This window comes from Panthera uncia, chromosome A2 (genome assembly GCF_023721935.1).
Source record: "Panthera uncia isolate 11264 chromosome A2, Puncia_PCG_1.0, whole genome shotgun sequence".
NCBI classification, from domain to species: Eukaryota; Metazoa; Chordata; class Mammalia; order Carnivora; family Felidae; genus Panthera; species Panthera uncia.
Window position 1 is genome coordinate 78,313,401 of NC_064816.1, and position 23,113 is coordinate 78,336,513.

The 23,113-nt window shown below is 40.1% G+C and overlaps 1 protein-coding gene across 15 annotated transcripts in view; it reads right to left on the reverse strand.

Moving 5' to 3' along the window:
• GSAP (gamma-secretase activating protein) overlaps positions 1-23,113 on the reverse strand; it is a 158,891-nt gene that overhangs the window by 80,612 nt on the left and 55,166 nt on the right. For all 15 annotated transcript variants that reach the window (XR_007460248.1, XR_007460247.1, XM_049642842.1 and 12 more), the window contains 8 exons: positions 22,544-22,613; positions 21,904-21,986; positions 18,639-18,692; positions 8,684-8,812; positions 7,770-7,828; positions 7,079-7,110; positions 4,708-4,769; positions 1,164-1,259 (listed from right to left, as the gene is read on the reverse strand). Coding sequence is in view for 13 of the 15 variants with exons in the window: in XM_049642842.1 (XP_049498799.1) it covers positions 1,164-1,259; positions 4,708-4,769; positions 7,079-7,110; positions 7,770-7,828; positions 8,684-8,812; positions 18,639-18,692; positions 21,904-21,986; positions 22,544-22,613 (585 nt within the window). In the remaining 2 variants the exon portion in view is untranslated. The remainder of the gene's footprint in view (positions 1-1,163; positions 1,260-4,707; positions 4,770-7,078; positions 7,111-7,769; positions 7,829-8,683; positions 8,813-18,638; positions 18,693-21,903; positions 21,987-22,543; positions 22,614-23,113) is intronic.

A 23,113-nucleotide genomic window follows, 5' to 3' on the forward strand; every position in this document is an offset into this window, starting at 1 on the left:
ATATCAATATATGAGGATTCCAACCTCACCTAATGTATTAAAAACTGTGAAATTCAAAGATACTATTTAAAAAGACACTGGTGAGGGGCGCCTGGGTGGCTCAGTCAGTTGAGCATCCGACTTCTGCTCAGGTCATGATCTCGTGGTCTGTGAGTTCAAGCCCCGCATCAGGCTCTGTGTTGACAGCTCAGAGCCTGGAGCCTGTTTCGGATTCTGTGTCTCCCTCTCTCTCTCTGCCCCTCCCCTGTTCATGCTCTGTCTCTCTCTGTCTCAAAAATAAATAAAACATTTAAAAAAATTAAAAAAAAATAAAAAGACACTGGTGATTGTAATAAAGGCAGAAAACTATAAAAGGTAATAAAATTAAACAAGAAATTCAATCAGGGCTATATCTAATACATATATGCAAACATATATGTTCACACACTGGTCATTTGCATACTGTTCTTACCCAAACTTGGAGAAATGGAGTGTTCTTTCTCTTTATGTGAATTTAAATACTTCAAGAAACTGGTCTACCACACTATTTCTAGGTTCTTAGTAGGGTCACGCCTGAACTCCATACACTTTCTGAGAGACTCAAGATTGCCTCAAAATTCAAACTGGTCACACCACTTCTATTTACACATGGACTGGTGTTATTAATTTGGATCACACAACTTCAGTGAGTGACTACTGGCTACTAAGTAGATAAGCTACCAATCCCACCAGCAGATTCTAATGTGGGAGTATTTATACAACTGAGCTAGAATCTGGACTAATTGAGCTGTTAGGCACTCATTAAGAATTTAAATTCAAGTTCTCTCATGTCTTCATAAACCTCCATGTACAGAAATCATTACCTATGGTTTAATAAGGAGCTAGAAGATGCCAAGATGACATATGACGTATGAACATTTGGCAACCATGCCAAGTTCATTACTGTTCTATCCTTCCATGAACATAAAAATCACCATTTGAAGGAACTGCAATAAACTACTTTCATAACATTGCTTTTTTGGTTCTTTTTTCCCTTTATTCAATCTCCAGTGCCAAATATACTGGTTTGAGGACAGGAAATCTGTAAAAAACCTAATCTGAAAAACTGAACCATATACTGGGAGCTACATACTGGGAGACCAGGGTGGAAGGAGCATGATAGAGAACAAAAAAGCAAAACTAACCAGTTTTGAAACATAGTCCAGAACCATCTGTTCAATTTTCTTCTTTTCTACACCCTGTAGGTGTCTCAGAAGATGGTCTTTTAGCTCAGACACCATCTGAAAACAGGATACAGATTAGATAAGTCACAACCTGCCCACTCACACCTGCTACTGGTTTAAATTAGATCCATTTATTAACACTCTTTACCAATATGAAAAATACTGGGTCTGAAGGTCCCACCAGCAGGAATGTACAAACCCATAGTGTTACTTCAACAGGCATAAGTCAACGGCACCAACGTTCTCCTCAAGAGGAACTACTGATGATTCCCTCAGTGAGCAGCCAAGAATCAGATTCCCAGCCTTAATTAGAATTCTCCAGAGAAGCTGGGCAAAACCATTAACTTAGAAGTCTTTGGGATGTACCAGATGGTTGAAGTCTAGTGCTCCCATCCCTGGAGAACTAAAAGGAACTACTCTAATCATAGAACAACTGGGAGTTGGAGGGGGGGAGGTATGGTGTGGGACCTTTGGAAGGACACAGGCAGGAGTAAAAAGGAAATGCATCAGGTACCTTCCTCTGCGCAGTGGTTACAGACACTGAATAAAGCCCCTACATGGAAAAGTAATGAACTTATTGATTCTATTGCCTCCAAACAGGCTTGTATACCTACTCTGTTCTTGGAGCTTACCAATCAGTGTGGCATCCCAGCCCTCCCCACCTTTTGTTTTTCTGTCTCCTTCCTTTCTTTTCCCCTCCCTTTTGCCTAGATGCCCTACTCAGCTAGATGCCCTCCTGGCTAGAGAGATTTTTGCATTAATAAACACCATGAGAATCGTACAATTGACATTATATGTGTACATATCTTCTATTTTAGCAGATTTGCATGTATAACATCCTAAGCAAAACTTAGCCTGTGGCATTCTGGGCCATGTGTTCATCAATTAGGCTTAAAATTTTTTGATTCATGACTACTGCATGCTTTTTTGCGCTTTTCAATTTTTCTATAATAGCCATAAACATGAAAATTTAAGTCACCCATAATCCTATCATCTATGTTAACATTTTGAATTTTTTATTTTCCTTTTCTCTAGTGTGCACATTCATTCTAATGTTTCCTAATTTGTTTTTTCTTCATATAATAGTTTATGTCACTAAATATTCTTAACCACACAGGTTGTGATGGCTGCACAGTATTCAATTTTAGGAAAGTACTAGAATTATTTATTCCCTTCTTACACATTATGAGATGCTTCTTATGCAAGTGTTAATAGTACTGAAAAAAATCCTTATACAATATTTGTTTGCCATATCCCCAATTATTTTCTCAGGCTAAATTACTAGAAATGGAATTTGTTGGGTCACATACTTAAGGTTTGTAGAGACACTGCCGAAAGACACAGAGACACTGTGGTTATACTAATTTTTAGCCACATCACATGAGACTGCCCAATTTCCCGTATGCTGAACTTTGTAATTTTTAAATTTTTGACAATTTGATACACACATACATAAATTTTTTATATTAGATTCTTTAATCTATCTAATATTTTTGTTGGTTTATGCTATAAAGTAGTGGTATTTGGGATAGGGAGACTTCAATGGTCTTTTCCAAATAGCCAGTCATTGATTGAAAATTCTTTCTTTCCATGGTGATTTTTAAATGCCTCATTTATCATACACTGAACATTCAGATTAAAACTAGAGTCTCCTGATGGTCTATTTTGTACAAGCACCACATTGTTTCAATTATCGTAGCTCAACAACATACTTAGCTATCTGGCAATGCTAGTTCCAGTCCTCTTTGTCAAGTGAGTCACTTGGTCAACTGTCAGAGAAATTTCATTGGCTTGTTAGTTGTAATTTTATTAAACCTAGAAGCTAAGGATTTGGAAATGGAATAATGTTTTTCATTTACTTTTCTAACTGGTTAATCCTAATAAAAAAGAAAATAAATTTAGAATCACCAGCTTATTAACTTTTTCCTTATTATTCCCCATTTCCCCACTTGATTATTTTATTTGTTTGTTGCACTGGACAATCATAGCATCTTCTTTTACTTTTGTTTCTTATTGCACTGTATAGAATTTCTAGAACAATATAAAATTTTAGTGAAAATAGCAAGGATCCTTAACTTCCTTCTGATTTTAACAGGAATGCCCCCAACATTCCATTAAGAAGGGTGTTAACCATTAGTATTAGAATATTTTTTTGCCTAATTGATGTATTACAGGAGTGGGATTTTACTTTTATCAATTTTAAGCACCTATAAAGATGATCTTTTTTTCCCCTCTTTGAACTAGTGATATGATGAATTACATTAATGTATTTGCTAATATTAAGCCTTCCTAGAAAAAAGCCCACCTGACCATGCCATATTTTTCAAATGGACAACTGGAAAATATTTTAATTAAGCTTGTGGTATCTATGTTTATAAGTAAAAGTGGTCACTGTTAGATTTTGGTTTTAAGGTTATGCTAGCTTTCTAAAGTGACTGAGAAGCTTCCCATTTTTTTTCCCCCCAAAAATAATTTACATAGCATGGGGATGATCTAGATCCTTAAGCCAGTTTGAAAGAACGGACTCATTAAATAATTTGGTGACTTTTTTGGAGATAAGTTTTGACAATTTTTTCAAATTATTTATGGTTATTGTGCTTTCAAGGACTTCTATTTCTTCTTGGCTCAAGTTTGGTATTTCTCTTTATTAAGGAAAATTTAACTGGAATTTTCAAATGTGTTTTTCTCATATTTTAAAATTTTCCGTAGTTTAACGTGATGGATTACCCCATTCCTAAGCCTGTACAGTATTAAAAATATTTTATTAAACTTTTCAGATGTCTCTTTAATCATTTTTTAAAACATATTTTGGATTTATTTACCAATTCCGCTCTTACAGTAATTTATATAACTCTCTTTGGTCTTCCTACAGTAGGACTTCTTGAGAAAGAATACTTTATTCTGTTGTGTTTTAAAACCCCAAATACAAATGCCACAGAGACATTGTTCTTCCCTTTTTTCAAAAACTCAGTGGAGTACATTTCCTTATGATGTTCCGTAATTATATATTTTGGGGGTGACTGATTTATGTATGTCTCTCCCACTAAACTATAAATTCTAAAAGTGCAGGGGTGCCTAGGTGGCTCAGTTGGTTAAACGTCTGACTCCAGATTTCAGCTTCAGGACCTCATGGTTCATGAGCCCAGAGTTAGGCTCTGTGCTGACAGTGTGGATCCTGCTTGGAATTCTCTCTCTCTCTCTCTCTCTCTCTCTCTCTCTCTCTCTACCCCCCGCCACTTGCACGTGCTCTCTCTCTCTCAAAATAAATAATTAAACCTTAAAAAAAATTCTGAAAGTGCAGAAATCTTATCTGTGTTGCTTAACCACTGACCACACAGGGCCTACAGGGCTGATAACACCAAATGTTAAAAGAATGAATGAATGAATGAATGAATGAAAAGAATGAATGAAAGATAAGGTTAGCATGAGAAGTACAATCTAGCCCTTTCCCCTTTTCTTGAAGCCTATCATTTCCCAGCACCCAAATGGCCCACAGACCGCTTACCAGACCCATAAGCAGTCTCTGGTGGTTGTCCTCCTCCTGGAAGAGGGGTGTTAATCTTGGCTCTGAAATTAAACAGAGCACGAGTCAAGCAGAGTGGTTTTCAGAAAATGGGCTAGAAGAAGAGAAATCAGCCTGGGTTTCCCTTCTCTGACTTTTTGGGAAAACTGAACACTTTGTTGATAGGATGAAATTTTTCATTACATGTGTGACCTATTCCTACAAGCTGAACTTATCACTCAGGTGATACGCAGCTCTATTCTAACAGAGGTAGAGACTAGGAAAGAAAGAAAATGAGGAACACATTTCCCAACACCAATAGGATCTGGCTTTGATTCCTCTTCAACATGAAAACTCACCACTAAGAACCTCTGCTTCACTGGTGTCAGGGAGACTTGCGTCCTCTCTTACTGCCAAGGAGGGCACAACTCAGGGACAGGGACTTGGTGAAAGGATCGCATGACTCCCTTCTTTGTGACCCCCTGTAGTTTAATGACCTTGAGAGTCACAGAACTGAGGGGACCTGTTAATTCCTGTATCAAATAATACTAACTGAAACAAGTTATCCAACTAAAAGGTAACTAGATCAAGATGGGAAAGTGACAGGGAAGGGGCAGGCAAGCACAGTCTCACTAGATGTGCCCTCACACTCCTCTAACAGCACCTGGGTGCCCTGCTCCTCCTCTCCTGCAGCACCTGAGCCACAGCACCTGTCAAGAGAGCAGAACTTCCCCGCTCAGCAGGCTGGTGACCCTATGTGGGATGGCACAGAGGCCTCTTGACCCCTTTGGATAAATTCTACTGGATCCTACACAATCTTCCTGATTTAGATGAAGTCATTCCAAACTTGACTCCAGCAGTCCTGAATTTCACACAGATTGTTCTGTTTCTGTTAGCAATGACGTTCTTCCTAGGAAACTAGTACAAACTAAGCACGTGAGAGGAAGGGACAAGTCCCTAATGTGCTCTCAAAAAGGATACTGGTCACAGGATGCAAACTGGCCAAAAGTACAGGGGCAGGAGTGACGGACACGACAAAATCCTGGACAACCAGCAACACTTCCCAGATTGCAACATTCCCAGCAGTACGTGGAGGGTGAGCATGAATCAGACACATTCACACCCTGGCCGCTGGGCAGGACTCTGGCTAGTGGCAGAACCCCCTGGCTTCAGGCACGGATGGCCTGGTAACACAGGCTGAGGATGGTTCCCTTGGGGCTGTTCAGTGAGCACAGGCTCTGTCGGCCTGGGCTGGATGACAAGTTCACTATCATGGTTCACATGGGCTGTGCACACAGCTGCAGGATGTACCCCAACACACTATATAAAATATTTTCTGTTAGCGCCACCCAATATGTACCTAAACACCCGAGCCTATAAAACAACAGTGGGATGTAAAAATAACAGCTTTTCAAATGGAGGCTGGCCTCTATGAGGCATGAAAGAGTTCCAGGGGCAAAACCACAGAAAACTTGTACCTGGGTATGCTTAACATTCTCTTCCCCCAGTTTCACCTGGACAAACACCTGTTCATCAAGACTTACCTCAGACATTGCTCCCTCTGGGAAGGCTTTTCTAACCTCGCTCTCTTCCGCAATCACCCCCACTCCTGACCCACTCCCTCCCCCACTATGGTTCTATAACACCTGTCACCTGGTTTAGAAACCATGTGTTAGCACCTCTTCCTCACACATTCATGACAAAGCAGCCACCTCAGGTATCCCCTGCACCAAGCACTGTGTTGTATGAGGCACTATAAACACCAGCCCATTCACTCTCATTTTCTCCTCACCTTGCCCTGAAAAGGATAGCGCACAAAATGAATAGACGGCTTGCCCAGGAGCACACTGAGAGCGCTGTGGACAAACTGGAAGTCAAGCCAAGTTCTGTCCAGGTCCAAGCCTGTGCTCTTCCCCCATAACCACACAGCTCACCCAGAGACTCCTCATCTTTGTACCCCTATGGCCTAGCCTAGTGAGTGCCCAAGTGTTAACCAAGTCACAGACTCTCGCATGATCAGCCTGCTGGAAAGAAATCAGCTCTAGGCCAGGGGAACTGCCCAAGTGCATCCTGTGGGTACAGCCACAGGGAATGGTAATTAGATCAAGTCCATGAAGAAAAATAATGAAAACCACAAGGCTAACAGTGAAGGACTGGCCCAGCTAAAGTACATTCAGCAGCTGCCCCTGCAGGTCCTGGTGCCAAGACAGACAGGGAAGGAGCTGGGTGGTCCCTCTAACAGGAAGATATTCAAGGGTACTGCCTTCATTACACTATTGGGTGTGATTTTCTTGCCAACTCACAGTGGTACGAAAGACAGTGTTACAAACCAAACACTGACATCCAGAAGGCTTTATTATAGGTCTTTTCTTACCCAAATTCCTTGCTTCTAGGTTAGAAATCACCCTACAAAGAAATTAGCCAATGTTATTCACATATAAAGATTAAAAAAAAAAAAAGCCACAATACCATACAAAGACATCCTCCATAAAAACCACTGCAGAAACTGTTCTCAGGTCGCTGAAAACCTCAAACACTTTAATCAACTTGGCAAAAGCCACATTAGGCAATTATAAGATCTCAAAACCCTTTAGTGCAAACAATGACAATAATTCAGAACAATCGCAGCTCTCAGTTATTGGAAATAATGAGAACAGAAAATAGAACAGGGCTGGAATGGGGCCTACACTTGTAGCACTCTGAGATGACTCATCTATCCAGAAAATGTGCTTTCAAAATAAGAGCCAGTTCGTCAGTCCACTGACACTTTTTAAATGAACCTACTGTCTCTACCCACCTTAAAGTGCTCAGTTAGTAAGAGCTTTATCACTTATAATTCATCCATCCTCTTGATGAAAGTCTACAAGGTTTAACACATACAATTTTCCCACTAGAAACTCCAGCACTGAACTCAAGAATAGGGCCCAGGTGGCTGCATTCATTTAAGTTGACAGCATCATCTGAGGGTACTCAACAAAAGTAAGCTACTTCCATGAAAGTTACCCAAAAAAGGAATCGCAAAAGATAGCCATCTTATAGGAACACCAATCCCTAATTTTACTTACTTCGTTGCATTATCAAGAATATTCTTCACATACACCATGGACCTTCTTCTTCCTGTTTTCTAGAAGGGAGAACATGTCAGAAGTGTGGAAGGTAGAGGTTTTGTGGGTGACATTTTTCACACTAAGGACATAATGCAATATAGGAAAGAAGTATAATTTTAGCAAAAAAGAAATATACTTTCCAAGTAACCAAAATACCTAGGTTCTTAAAAATTAGTTTAGAAAACATTGTAGTCTGAAATTATTAGATTTATAGGAAGGTGCAAGTCAACTATACACTGTTGTGTTATATACAACAAAACTACAATTATATACAATGCTAAAGAGAGATTTCATGTACTCTCCACCCGGTCTCCCCCAGCGTCTCCATCTTCTATAAACAGCTATAGTACAATATCAAAATCGGGAAACGGATGTTGGTAAGATGAGGGTATAGTTCGATGTCATTTCATCATATATGCAGATTCATGTACCATAGTGCACCACCTCAATCAAGCTACGTAACTGTTCCATCTTTCCAAAGATCTCCCTTGTGCTGCCCGCTTTGTAGTCAGTCCCAGCCACTCTTGTTTCAACTATCCCTAATCCCTAGCAACCACTAATTTGGGAACACCTAGATTTTTAAATCAAATTTTAACTATACATGTACTGCAAGAACCCGTGTTAAGACCTGGAGGTTAATCCCATTTCTACTATGAATATGCTGTGTGTGTCCCTTAACCTCTGTGCACTTGATTTTCCTCCTCAAGAGAATAGAGAGCAGAGAAGCACTTTGGTCTTCCTGCAACAATGCAAAAGGACCTGGCAACTGGAGAGACCTGCAAATTTAAGCCAGCCTCAAGACTTAAGGGCATCACCTCATCAAATGTACTATGCTTTTGCTTTTTGCTTTATTCTTATGAATCCACACAAACCTCTTCTGAGATCAGGCTGTGCCATTCTTTCCTGACCATGCTGTTGTTATAGTGCAAGTGTGGCTTGGAGTACTTAACATATTCCAGGTTGGAGTTCAGTTTTTCCCAGTAGCCCTTAAAACTATGCACCTGTAGGAGACAAAAACATTGGTGAGCTTGAGAAGCAGGGCCTGTGGCCCAAACTACCCGGTAAGGATCGCTGGAGCCTTGCTGCAAAGCTGGGCTTGCTTTACTTCCTCAGCTCTCATAGGGTAGCATTTATGAGTGAATTCTTCCCACGAAAGATGGCATTTCCCTCCTGAAAGAAATTCTAAACTGGAGAGACTTGGGGTGCCTGGGTGGCTCAGTCGATTAAGCATCTGACTCTTGATTTCGGCTCAGGTAATAGTAATACATTTTTTTAATGTTGAAGGATATATTGACACAAATTGCTTTTAAAGTTTTAAATTTTAAATTTAAGTATAATTAACATACAGTGCTATATTAGCTTCGGGAGTGCAACACAATGATTCAAGACTTCTATATATGAATCAGTGCTCACCATGGTAAGTGTAGTCACCATCTGTCATCAAACAACATTATTACAATCTTATTGACTAGATTCCCTATGCTTTCTTGGTGTTGAGCTGTAGAAGTTCTTTATATATTTTGAATATTAACCTCTTATTGGACATATTCAGTAGATCGCCTTTTTGTTTTGTTGGTTTCTTTTGCTGTGCAAAAGCTTTTTATTTTTATATTGTTCTAATAGTTTATTTTTGCTTTTGTTTCCCTTGCCTAAGGAGACATATCTGGAAAAATGTTTCTGTGGCTGAGGTCAAAGTATATACTGACACAAACTGTTTTCTTAAATCAATGAAGATAGATTTATGATACACTTTCTTGCCAAAATATACGTGTTTATAAAAGATAGGACTGGAGCCAAAGGTGCAATGTGTAGCCATAAAACAAAGTGAGCTAATGCCTAGTGTGGTGACAGACTTGGCTGCATTGCAAGAAAAAAAAAGAGAATTTATACAAAATATGTCTCAACCAAGAAAAATGCCCTTACGTTAAATAATAGCACATTATCCAAATTCTTATTGGAAGTCCATTGGTTCAAAATGAATTTTGGAGTATCAGTAAATTACATAATAATATTAACTTACTGTTTTAGAAGGCTGAAAGGCCCATCCAGCCAACATCCCTTCTCACAGAGACAAGAAAAACTATGTTCAAGAAAAGGGCATTTCTAGGGGAAACCGGCACACTGGTCAAGTCACACCACCAACTTGACCTACCTACCTCACCTTTTCTTCCCCTTTCAATTTATTTAAAATTAATATACCTTTATCCACCCTTTGGTCTTCCTTCTATTTAAAAAAATAATAATGAAAGCAAATACTGCCAACATTTGGCAGTATTCAGTCCCTGACAGGAAGTCAGTACAGCTTTCTTGCTATTCTACCCCTGGGTTCAGGCACTCTAGGGCCAAAGCCCAAAAACTAATTGGTGTTGTGGTGACACCTAGTGGTCAGTTAAGATACTAACTCTGCCTGCTTTGCCACCACAGTCCCACCCCTCTGATCTTGTGAGGAACACGGATGCCCTTTTATCTGTCATGGGGCCTCTTCCCCTCAAGCCAAACACCACTGTCCTGTCTGAAGACCCCACTCACACACTGTAACTCCTAAGACAAGATCTCTCCCAAGCTACCTTCCTTCTCCTTCCTCCCCCATTAAAAAATCCCTGTTCTCAGCTGAGAATAAACAGATAAAACAAGTCCATAGATAGGTTTCCAAGAGGGTTATGAACCCACTGATTGTATGTAAAATGGAGTGACTTGTAGGAACAATTTTCTGGGGACAAGGTCTACAGCCTGCACCAGATGTTCAAAGGAATTCATAACCTAAAATAGTTCAAAACCACTGGGTTAGAAGGAAAAGGATCTAAGTTTTAAAAATAAACAAAAAAAAACACTTTAAATAAGAAACAACTGTTAATCAGAAGTCCCAGAAATATTTTACTTAAACCGGTGGGTCTTTCAAGAATGTCACCGGGCTGCATGCCATAACATAAGTGAAAACAATTAGTGGCCGATGTCACTACATGGTATTTACAAGGTAAGTGATGTAATTTTTTAAGTTATGAAAATTCTCAGGGATCACTGTAATTGGAAGGTCTATTTGGAGGCCTAAGTAATAGATAAGACCCAGAGTTTGAAAATAGATTTGAGTACGTAAAAGACAAGGGGAGGATGTTCCAGATGGGGCATGTAGGGAGTGAGCAAAGACTGAATGAAAGACTGGAGTGATCCGGGGTTTAGATCAGAGAGCATTAGAGAAAGCAGAGAAAGCAAACAATAGCACTTGGTTCTCTGTGGCAAAGATTGCTGCCTCTAGCACGTCACTCCCAACCTCAGTAAACACCTGGCTTGCATCCCCTAGACATTTAACTGGTGGGGGGTGTGACCTGAGCTTCCTGAGTTTTAGAAGCTCCCTGGGAAACCCCAATGCACAGCCAGGGCAGAGAACCCTGCTTAAGCATGCCTGCCCAGGTAATCCCAGTCTCCCACCCAGCCTCGCATATTTGCCTCATCTACACCCCTGGTTTACAGGCTGATGAAGAACCAGCTGTCTGAAGACTCATGATTGTGTTGTTAAATAGTAGGAGAAAGGGTCAAAGAGAAGGTCAGCCAATCTAGGACAGATTTCGAACGTCAATGAAAAACAAGCATACTCATTAACCCAGAGAATTCAAGCAGTTCCAAGATAAAATTTTAGATGCTTTAACACAGAAAGAGGGGGGAAGAGGGAGTGAAAGCTACACAGTCACATCCTAACAGTCAACCTGGGAGCACAGAAAACCACTCCTGTGTTGCTCAATTAGCACTTATGGAACCAGTTGTGAACTCAACATTGTGTTCATCAGAAACAACAGCATCAACACAAAGTAAAAGCCACAACAGCCCAGAAAGAACATTGCAGGCTACTTAAGAAGAGCTCAAAACTTTAAAATACACAAAAATACTTTGTAAAAAAAATATTCATGAATTTAACTACTTCTGGGAGATGCTAGTGTTAGAAGCCATCAGATCCTCAGGGAAGCCCCAGAAGCATTTTCTTGCACAAGAAGGAGTTTTAAAGTTTGATTCTGAAAGAAGGCAAATTATCCCAGGTCTCCTCTTGAAAAATAATCTCCTTTTATCTCTTAGGAGGACATGAAATAATTATTAAAGGAAGCCCATCAAAACTATTAATTGAACCAAAGGACCAAAGAATTACATTAAGGGACTGTTCCCCGTTAATGATTTGGGTTGCCAGTTGATTTTAGGAGGAAAAAAAAATCCCTGTGGTACTGGCTCATCTGCAAATTACTGCCAGGAAAAACAAAAAACAAAACAAAACAAAATCTGCCTTTTATTTCTAAAAGTCCCTCTGGCTTTGGTTCTACATCTGATTAACCATCATCTTCTTAGAGGAGAAGAAGCCACCTCAGAGACCTTTACTCTTCATGCCAGGGCTCAACTAGCAGAACTAAAGCATCAATCCAATTTGTTCAGTAGATACCATCTCAGTATCAACTTCTATTTGCAGCCCAGAGAAACACAGTGACCCACTACCTCTAGTGCAGATAGAACATAGAAACACCTGTGTGTCCATAAACCCAGCAAAGCACCATATTAAGCCAAAATGCTCTAAACAGACCATCAGATCCATACAGAGGACCAGTGACTAGATCTCCTGAAGCTTCCCACAAAGGGGACTGCATGTTGTAAGTGCCAGTTCTCCTACTTATAAATTAACTTCCTCTTTCTTCTCATCACCTAGGAAAAAATCTCTCTTCTTTGCCCAGCCAGGTGGCTCCCTTAGCCATTTTTAATGGGCTGCATTTTAATGTAATCACTAAATATGACTCTAAACTATTCCATTTCACAATCAGCATATACCCTGAGGAAGCCAATGCTATTTCCCTCCTTTCAACCTTAAGCATTCAACAGAACATCTCCAACCAAACCTATGAATAACATCAGCACAGCCTAGTGACTCAATCTGTTCCTCAGTTTCATCATCTGAGATATAAACTGAAGATACCCCATCTCTGTAGATATAATAGAAATGAATATACCAGCCTAGTGCTCCATTTCTAATAGGTAGCACTTCTTTGTAGCATCATAAAATTATGTTTGACAATATTCACTGAACTTGTCATAACTCACTGCCCCGGAAAATATGTTGTACAGGAAAAAACTTTTCTACAACAGTCTGTTCACAGAAGACTTCACTTCTGCTGTCACTAAATGTGTGAACTCCACCCCTGCCCCCATCCATTAATTCTCCAACACCAGCTGGGTGTCCCATAGTTTAACTCAGTTCTGACACTACCTGAAGACAGCATCAAATCCCACAGGCTGCCTATAAATTGGAGGTTCCCAACACCCCCTGGGGTTTGATAATTCACTGGAGTAGCCCACAGAAGTAAAAAAACAAAACAAAACAAAACAAAACCAGTTTACTTACTATATATTGGTTTATTGTAAAAGGATACAACTAAGGAAAACCAGGGGCACTTGGGTGGCTCAGTCGGTTAAGAGTCCAACTCTCGATTTCAGCATAAGTCAAGACTTCACGGTTCTGACACTGAGCCCCTTTTTGGGCTCCCCACCAAGCATGGAGCCTGTTTGGGATTCTCTCACTCTCTCACTGCCCCTCCCAAGCTCACTCATACACAGTGCCCATGTCCTCATTCCCTCTCTCCCTCTCAAAATAAAGAAACATTAGTGGTACCTGGGTGGTTCAGTTGGTTAAGTGACTGACTTTGGCTCAGGCCACAATCTCATGGTTAGTGGGTTTGAGCCCTGCATGGGGCTCTGTGTTGACAGCTCAGAGCCTGGAGCCTGCTTCGGATTCCGTGTCTCCCTCTCTCTCTGCCCCTCCCCCACTCACACACACACACACACACACACACACTCTCTCTCTCTCTCTCTCTCTCTCAAAAATAAACTTAGACAAATAAATAAACAAACATTTAAAACAACAACAACAACAACTAAGGAACCACCAGATGGAAGAGATGAATAAGACAAGGCATGGGGGAAAGGGCTCAGAGTTTCCATGCATTCTTCAGGCACACCACCCTCCCACAACTTCACCTGTTCATCCATCTCAGAAACTCTTCAAACTCCTTCAGTAAAGGTTCTTTATGGAGGCTCCATTACATAGGCAGGATTGATTAAATCATTGGTCATTGGGGACTGAACTCAATCTCTGGCTACTCTCTCTTACCTCTGGAAGTGAGGAGGGAATGGGCTTAAATTTCCAACTTTCTAATCACGTGTTTGGTTCTTTAGACAACCAGCTCCTAGTCTTAGGTGCTTTCGAAAAATCACCTTATTAACATAACTCGGGTGTAGCTGAAAGGAGCTTGCTATGAATAAAAAAAAAAGACATTCTTTACACCTTTGTGCCCTGGGGTGATTTCAGGCACTGGGAACAAACACTAAATATAACACAAGATGTCCCTGTAGTTCTTACCACTTAAGAAATTATAAGGAACTCTCTGTCAGGAATCATGGATGAAGACCAAAAGTGTATTTCTAGTTTTACCATAGTATCACATATATACAGACTGATCTTTGGAAAAATCACTGTTTGTCACATAACCAATTGACATTTCTGGTAATGCTACATTGTTATCAAAGCAACAATCCTCATTTTTAAAATTGTAAGCTATTACGTTGTAATTTTGTTGCTACTTCGGATCTCTAACCAACCTTTTATTTAAATGATGGTGGTTGTCTGTACTGGGAGGGTCAAGGGAAAAAGTGTTGTATTTCACCAAGCACTTAATGACACCCATGCTCTACCCAATTAAAACAGTATTCTTAAAACACTTTTTAAGTGAAGAAGCATAATTAAATAAACAAGCCTCTACACGGAGAAGAGCCCAGGTGCCAATAATTGTTTTCCCAATTGCTCAGGGGTACTGAGACCCCAAATAGGCATTTGACATAACACCCTCGCTTCTGAGTGGAAGTAAGTGGGAAGGGGATTTAAGTCTCTGACTTTCCCAGTCTCTGGGTCAGACAGTTAATCTCTAATCAAATGACAAAAAGGTTTCCTTACTTTATAAAATGAAAATAGAGATGTCTGGCTTAAAAAATACTTTGGTAGGGGCGCCTGGGTGGCTTAGTCAGTTGGGCGTCCGACTTTGACTCAGGTCATAATCTCATCATGGTTGGTGGGTTCGAGCCCCGTGTTGGATCTGTGCTGACAGCTCAGAGCCCGGAGCCTGCTTGGATCCTGTGTCTCCCCCTCTCTCAAAAAATGAACAAAATGTTAAAAAAAAAAAAACAAAACAAAAACCCAAAAAAAAACTTTGGTAAAAATTCCCCATTTCTCCATCTGTGATATGCTTGTTCACCTTTTATCTTTATATTCAAGTAGGTGGTTTATATATTTTAATCCTTAGGTGCTCTTGTGGTTGGACAGTTTTAATAGTTTCTCTTCTCACCATAAAATCAAAGGTAATTTTGGGGCGCCTGGGTGACTCAGTCAGTTGAGCGTCCGACTTTGGCTCAGGTCATGATCTCTCAGTTCGTGAGCAGCCCCGTGTCAGGCTCTGGGCAGACAGCTCAGGGCCTGGAGCCTGCTTCGGATTCTGTGTCTCCCTCTCTCTCTCTGCTCCTCCCCTGCTCACACTCTGTCTCTGTCTCAAAAATAAATAAAGATTAAAAAAACCTTTTTTTAATCAAGGGTAATTTTAAACCTTTCACAAAAATAGCCACTTCCCCAGAAAAAACCATGTTTTATGAAGGGGTAAAATCATTCATAGGAAGGTCACTCTTGATAACACTGCTTTTAAGGCAAGGACCTTGTTCCAATATACTTATTGTTTAAAATCTTTTGGAAACCATTTTATAAAGCAAGGAAGCCACTTGTCTTTCAGGTGATAAACTTCTAATGTAACTGGTTTATGCTAGTTAAATTACATATTCATATGTTAAACATTTGTAAAGTACTCCACAGGAGAATTATTTGCAGAGAGAGCAGGAAGAAAGTGCTTATCTAGTTTCACTTTGCCTTTCCCTCTCCTGACTCCTTATCAGGGCAGTCATCTACCAAGGAGAATGGAAGCAAGTGTGGTCAGAGTAAATAGGGGTCCCTTGGGCCTCATGGAAATTCCAGCAGCAAGCATGCATTCAAAAGGTAACTTGTGATTCAGGTCATAGGTACTCAGAGCCAAGTCCTGTAGCTGAATAAGCATGGCAAGAACAGTCATATAGCTGGGACCGGGGAGGGAGGAGCGGGATGGGGGTGGTGGGGGTTGAGCCGCTGCAAGCAGGTCCATTGCAATATAATTAAGCTGGGACTTGGGGTAGAAGAAGTAGGTCAAAGGCAGCGGCTTATAGTGAGGGGTATTGTGCAAGCAGAAATGAGGAAACGTGAGACAGATCAGAGCCAGGTGTCCTGTGAGCTGGGAGATTCTGATTAGGGTCTCCCATGCTGAGTGATTGGGGTGGGGGCTGGGGAGCTGGCAGAACCAAATTTAGTACCATCTCCTCCTGAGCCCAAAGCCCATCCCAGCAGTGTACCTTCAACTTCCCAGACAGATCTTGTCTGTGAGGACAAGGTCAGGTCGTGAAGAGATCTATAGTTGGAACCTGTGCTATTGTAACCCTTCCTGCCAGCGTGTAGATACATGTAGAGCAGTGGGAGAGCTCCTCAGCAGGTTTGGAAGACAGCTGTCTGCAAGGCCAAATGCTAAAGATAATTAGGGGAGAGGAGAAATTAGTGAGAAGGCAGAGGGAATATCAAGGGAGAGAAAACACGACCAAGATAAAAACGCATCATTTTACACACAAATAAGCAAATAGAAAAAAGAAGAAAGAAAAAGTGCAAAAACAAGCCACTTTGTTCCTAAGCAAAGCAAATCATATTCTTAGCATTAAGCCAACGGGTAAAAAATGAAGAGAACCTTCACATCACTCTTCTATACTTAATTTTTTAAATGAAAATATACAACAGTGATAAGGTTATAGTAAAACTGATGAACTTGTACATTCCTTGTAAGTTAATCACAACTTTTTTTTAAAGTTTATTCATTTTGAGAGAGAGAACGAGAGGTGGAGAGTCAGAGAGAGAGGGAAAGAGATCATCCCAAACAGGCTCCATGCTGTATGCATACAGCCCGACACAGGGCTTGAACCCACAAACTGTGAGATCACTTACCTGAGCGGAAATCAAGAGTCAGATGCTCCACCGACTGAGCCACCAGGCTCACCTGCAACTTCTTTTTAAAATACCAATTTGGCAATAAGAATCAAAAGCTATCAAAACTGTCAGTCTTTCACCCAGTAATACTCCTGGACATTTAACTTTGGGGGGAATAAATCAAAGGAAAAACTGTCTATATAAAAATATTCACTGAGACGTTATTTTTAATAGCAATTTTTTAAAAGGGGGGGCTGAAGACAAAGTAAATATTTCAAAACAGAAAAATGATTAATGAGGACACAACAACCCAGCAGAATTCTATGGAGCCATTAGAGATCATAATCATGACATCACGTGGCAGCATGAAAACTGCTTGATATGATTTGCCATCTTTATTCAGTATCTCTAGATGGCCACTACTACTAGGTAATAAATGCATAACTAGGACAGAGACCAGGAGGAGGTGGGGGGGGTGAGGGGGACCGACAGTTGATATGTTAGGACCTGTAGAGTTGTGGGTGACACTGGTTTCTTTTTAAAATTTTCCATTGTGTGGTTTATTGTGTGTCCACTAAACGCATTATGGGTTTGGTAGGACTAGTGATAAAAGCAGAAAAAAAATGAAAGGAGAGAGGGTCTTAAGAACCTTTTAAGCTATTAATCAAACCTTTCTTTCCCCTCCATCTTCCTCCCTTTGTCGAGCTTCCCAGTGGTCTCAGGCTGTGGCCGAGAACCATCACTTGTTGGTCTCCTTGAAGGACCCTTCTTAGGACCAAAACCCAGAACCACTACACCTGCCCCCATTGGCCCTCTCTTACTCTCAGGGCATCACCGTAACCTCAGACCTCATGGCTTTCCCCCCAGCTGCCCAGGCCTGGCCTGCCCTTCATGAACCCACAAGAATCAAGTGTAAATGAAAGGGCACAGCACAGTGAGCTGCCTGCTGGCAAAACTTGAGATTTCCCACTACACACCAAACTACAATTAACAGGAAGCAATGCCAAAAACAACAAAAGAGCTTCAAGAATACTGCTAAAATACTCTCCAGTTTTTAACTACATACACATTCTTTTCTGCTCACCCCACCCCATTCTCCCTATTGTACTCAGAAACTCTTCTGAAACCACCAAACTGCAGAAAGACACTAATAGCTACCACTTCATGGCAGGAAGGGGGTGTGCAGAAGCTTCACAGAGACCACATACAGAGCCACTACAGATCACTTTTGAGAAACAGAAAAGCGGTTCTTAGAACCAGAAGGAAATTAGATAATCCCAGTCCAGGTTACTTAATGGGTGTGTGTGTGAGTGTGCGTGTGTGTGTGTGTGTGTGTGTGTGTACGCGCGCACATATGATGAGGAGGTGGGAGCACAGATGAGGTAAAGAAACAGCTACCAGGTCCTCCAAGGACAGTTTACAAGAAAGAACTCCTCCAGTGTGAACTGATTTGAGGTGCGGTGGAAAGGACCAGTTCTATACGGTTTCCGTTGAGCCCTGTAATTCTCTATCTTCAGAAAACTGCCCTCTCCGAAGAGTATTCTTAAGAATTGCCATAATATCACTATCAGTGACTACTCAACCCCTTAGAATGGATTTTCTAGAGAACTAACCCCTACCCACATCCTCCCCCAACAGCTTACAAGCCCCCCTGGGAACCACCTTAATACTTGGGGCAGCAGGGACGGGACTCCAGTTGGGCGTAGAGACCAGCAAGGAAGCCGTGCACAGCCGTGGTCTCGCCTCTGCCTATAAGGACTTACCTTCATGAAAGGCAACGCGATCTCTTCTGTCACAAGGGTTATTCCAGGAATTTCCTATCGTGGGGAAAAAACATACACACAACTGCTAAACCTATCAACCACCACAAGCTTGAGCCTTCAGGAAGTGTTTTCTGCACAGACAGAAGCTGAGGGCAGCTCCCAGTTTGCTAACCTCTACTTTAAATAAACCTTGGGGTTTATAAATAACAGTGAACACAGCCCATCTTTTGCCTCGGGAAGGGAAATGTTCTTCAAAGTTATGATTACAATAGATGACAGGGTTTCTGAAGGAAAGGAGAAGACTATTAGGAATACAGAGTAAATAGTTTAATATTTACACATTCCCATTTAAGAACAAATTAGGCAAATTACATCTGCACCATGAAGTGTAATAATCAGGGGGACATGTTCCTTCTTTTTTTTATTGCTTTTTCGTCCCTCTTCTTCTCTTTTGCTTAAATGTATTACATTATAGTTAGCCCCTGCCTCACTAGGAGGAACCAAGATTAATGGGGTTCTTTTTTGACTTTAGCAGAAGATATTTCTTTACCTCATCCTCCACCATAATTTCAGAAATAAAAAAATCTCCATGAAGAGTTTATACAGCAGTATCACCATGACAAATATGAAAGATATACAATTCACACCTGGAAGACCAAATTATAACATTCTGCTACCTAGTGAGCATTAAAACAAAAATTTCAGGGCACCTGGGTGGCTCAGTTGGTTAAGTATCTGACTTTGGCTCAGGTCATGATCTCACGGTTTGTGAGTTCGAGCCCCGTGTCGGGCTCTGTGTTGACAGCTTGAAGCCTGCTTGGGATTCTCTGTCTCCCCCTCTCTCTGCCCCTTTCCAGCTCACGCTTTGTCTCTCTCAATCTCTCTCTCAAAAATAAACATTAAAAAAATTAAACAAAAATTTCAATAAAAATATAAACTTCCAAGATTGCCTTTCATTCAGTTATTTTGGAAGTGTGTTTCTATAATAATTATGTAGGTTAGACTCTCAACTAGTGAATTCACCTTTTATTTTCTAAAAAAAAAAAAATGATATACTAGAAATTAATTTAGAAGGTGTTATGTAGAAATAAAATCTGGTATTTATTTAAAACTTAAATGTCCTGGATTTTTACTGACCTACAACATTCCTGTGGAAAGAGGCATCATAGCAATGGAGAAATAAATTTCCAGAATATTCAAGCAACTGAGTTGTCTGCTATGACCACTGAAAGCCAGTGATAAGAATATATTTTGTGTTTCACTTATCACTACTCAGTAGAGAAGACACTTTAAAAAAGCATTAAAATTTTACTACAGGTTTAGGTTATAAATGGCATCTTAAAATAGGTAGAACAAGGATAATTGTTTGCAAAGCACAATTCAGGATTATCTATGTATAAGAGCATTGTATGTTCTAGTAACTTAAATCCAATTCAGTTATTTACAGAAATAATCTGTCTCCATACAGATGCATGAAATTAATATCTCCTACTGTGGCAACTGTTTATTAAGGTGTAGGATTAAGAGCATTTGCAGATTAGAAAAAGCAAAAGTAAATGATTTACATCAGTGCTAAAGATATGCATACACTTAGAAATTTAGGATTAGAAGAGACCTTTAAGGCGACCTGCTCTCACCACTGGAAGTTTAGGGCAATGTGGAAAACGCTAAAACAAGCTCAGTAGATGGTGATTACAACTGGGGGTTTTTTACACTGTACTGCTCACAGGACTTGCTGCCATCATTCTATGTGTCTACAAGAGCTCCTCTGCCCCCACAAAGTCATGAGAAATGCAAAGGTGAAGAATTGCCTGTCAAGATGAGCCTGTCATGGGTCATCCAATGAACACATGCTCCATCCTTAAACACAACTCTGGGAATTAGAGGGGTTCCCGGTCCCCACCTGTCAGAGACTGAACACAAGAGGATGACAGGGTTGGGTGGAGGGGAAAGGAGGCAGAGACGTGTATTTCCTGACTCCCTGTGGTTTAACCTGCAAACTTCCTGCTGCATCACTTACAGTCTGCATGTCTATTCACAAGGGTTCTCAAAGGAAACAGTGAGGGCCTGGTGAAGGAACAAGCTCATCTTTTCTTTGTTTTTCTACAGTGAGGCAGGAAAATTTAATAACTCTTTACAGTAAAAGATGGAAGGGCCTTTAGGAAAACACTACCACTGTGCATACAGAAAATTTAGGAATGAATCAAACACACCTGATTATATTTAGATAGTCTAAATACAAAATGGGCAAGTATCACAATTTATGCCAGTACTTATTTTCCTATGTCTGTGTTACCTAAAGTAAATTTATTTTTCTAAATGCCTTTTTGATACAAACCACTGCCTTGAGACTAAGCATATATAGTTCTAACATCTAAATACAAAAGAAGAAACCTTTTTCAGGGGCAGCCTATACATGGTTTTTGCTTTAAAAAAAAATGTTCATTTATTTTTGAGAGAGAGAGAGAGAGACAGAGCACAAGCTGGGGAGGGGCAGAGACAGAGGGAGACACAGAATCCGAACAAGGCTCCAGGCTCTGAGCTGTCAGCACAGAGCCCCATGTGGGGCTCGAATTCATGGACCGTGAGATCATGACCTGAGACGAAGTCGAAGTCAGACACTTAACCGACTGAGCCATCCAGGCACCCCATGGTTTTTGCTTTCTGATCCAACAAAAACTCAGTTTACTGCCCCATGTTTAGGGGAAAAGAAACAATATTTTATCTCAGCACTTCCCAACTGAAAAGTAGAGAGGAAGGACAAAGAGGAAGAAAAGGTTGAATGGAGTGAATTTTCTCAGGATTACTAACTTCTACTGATCTTGAAGCTCTACACTTATTACAAATTGTCCTTATGAGGCTGGGAAGAGGTCTTAGTAAATCTACTTAGTAAACAGAGCAGCTTACAAACAATAGCATTGGCCCAGCCCTTCCTCATTAATAAAAACCTAAGAAATATTTTAATCCACCCTAGTTGCTAAAAAAAATTAAAATACCATTTGAAGATGACAGAGGCTTAATTCTTAGTAGTAAGAAGAGTAACACATATTCTATACCTTCACCTTCAATTCCATTTTATATAAATACTTTGGCTAACAGCAAGTATTTACTATTATTTTTCTGCCAGAAAACTCCAACTCAGATCCTTATCAGTCAAAAGACAAATGAAATCACAGCCATGGTTACTGTGACAGGGATGTCCTACAAATGACCCATGACGGTGAATCAATTTTAATTACATAAAGAACACAAAGGGTTAACTTACTGTATTCCAAGTGAGCACTGAGGAATATGGCAAAAGTTTATCCATGTTACTGGTTTCTGGACATATGCTCCAATATGAAGAAGCTGAACAGATTTGTGAAAGGAAAGGAAAAAAAAAAAAGACATGGTTCAATAAGAATAAGGCAGTAGACACTGTCATTCACCACAACAAGCAAACCCAAAAGTGTTTTTATTGCCTTATCCTTACCCTGGAAAGCCTAGCTATTATGGTTTCACTTTCACTAAATGTTCAGGTTCTGCTCTTTACAAGGAGAATAATAATAATAAAACTTATTTGGTACTTCTATCTATCCCAGTGATGTTATACCACTTCACATGGAACTGGCCAACACAAAACTGAACTAAGAAAGTTACATCTCACAGGGGAGAAAAAAATCACTAATAAGGTTATAGAATGAAGATCATATATCCTATCAGTCTCTGAATGGCTGCAACTTCTCACAGACCATAAGAGAATGAAATTTAATTAGCTGCTGACTGAAATAGAGTTAAAAAAAAAAAAAAAAAAAAAAAAGCTCCTAACCAACATTTTGACAGATTGAGCCATTATCAATTTACTGTTCTCCCTCCAGTAAAAGGGTCAAGGATTCAACTTAATATGCACCATCAGCAACACCTACCAATTATAAATTCCTGAATGAGGTCAAATGAATGGCAGGCAGAGATATTCTCAGAAATCCACTGAATAATCTTTAAGAAGTGAGAAGATAATTCTGTTAGTATTTACATCTGCACCCTGCCCCCACCACCAAAGAAATACAAAATATATGCAAATCTTTGGGGCGCCTGGGTGGCTCAGCAACTTTGGCTCAGGTCATGATCTCGTGGTTCATGAGTTTGAGCCCGCATCAGGCTCTCTGCTGTCAGCACAGAGCCTGTTTCAGATCCTCTGTTTCCCTCTCTCTGCCCCTCCCTTGCTTGCTCTCTCTCAAAAATAAACATTAAAAAAGGATATATATATATATATATATATATATATATATATATATATATGTATACACACACATATGCATATACATACATATATACATATATATACATACATATATACAAATATATATACATACATATATATACATATATATATATATATACATATATATATGAATCTTTTAAAATTCTCTATTTTGGTACTGCCAAAGAACACACTCACTTCTACGTTCTCTTCAAGACACATAATGCAAGACTGT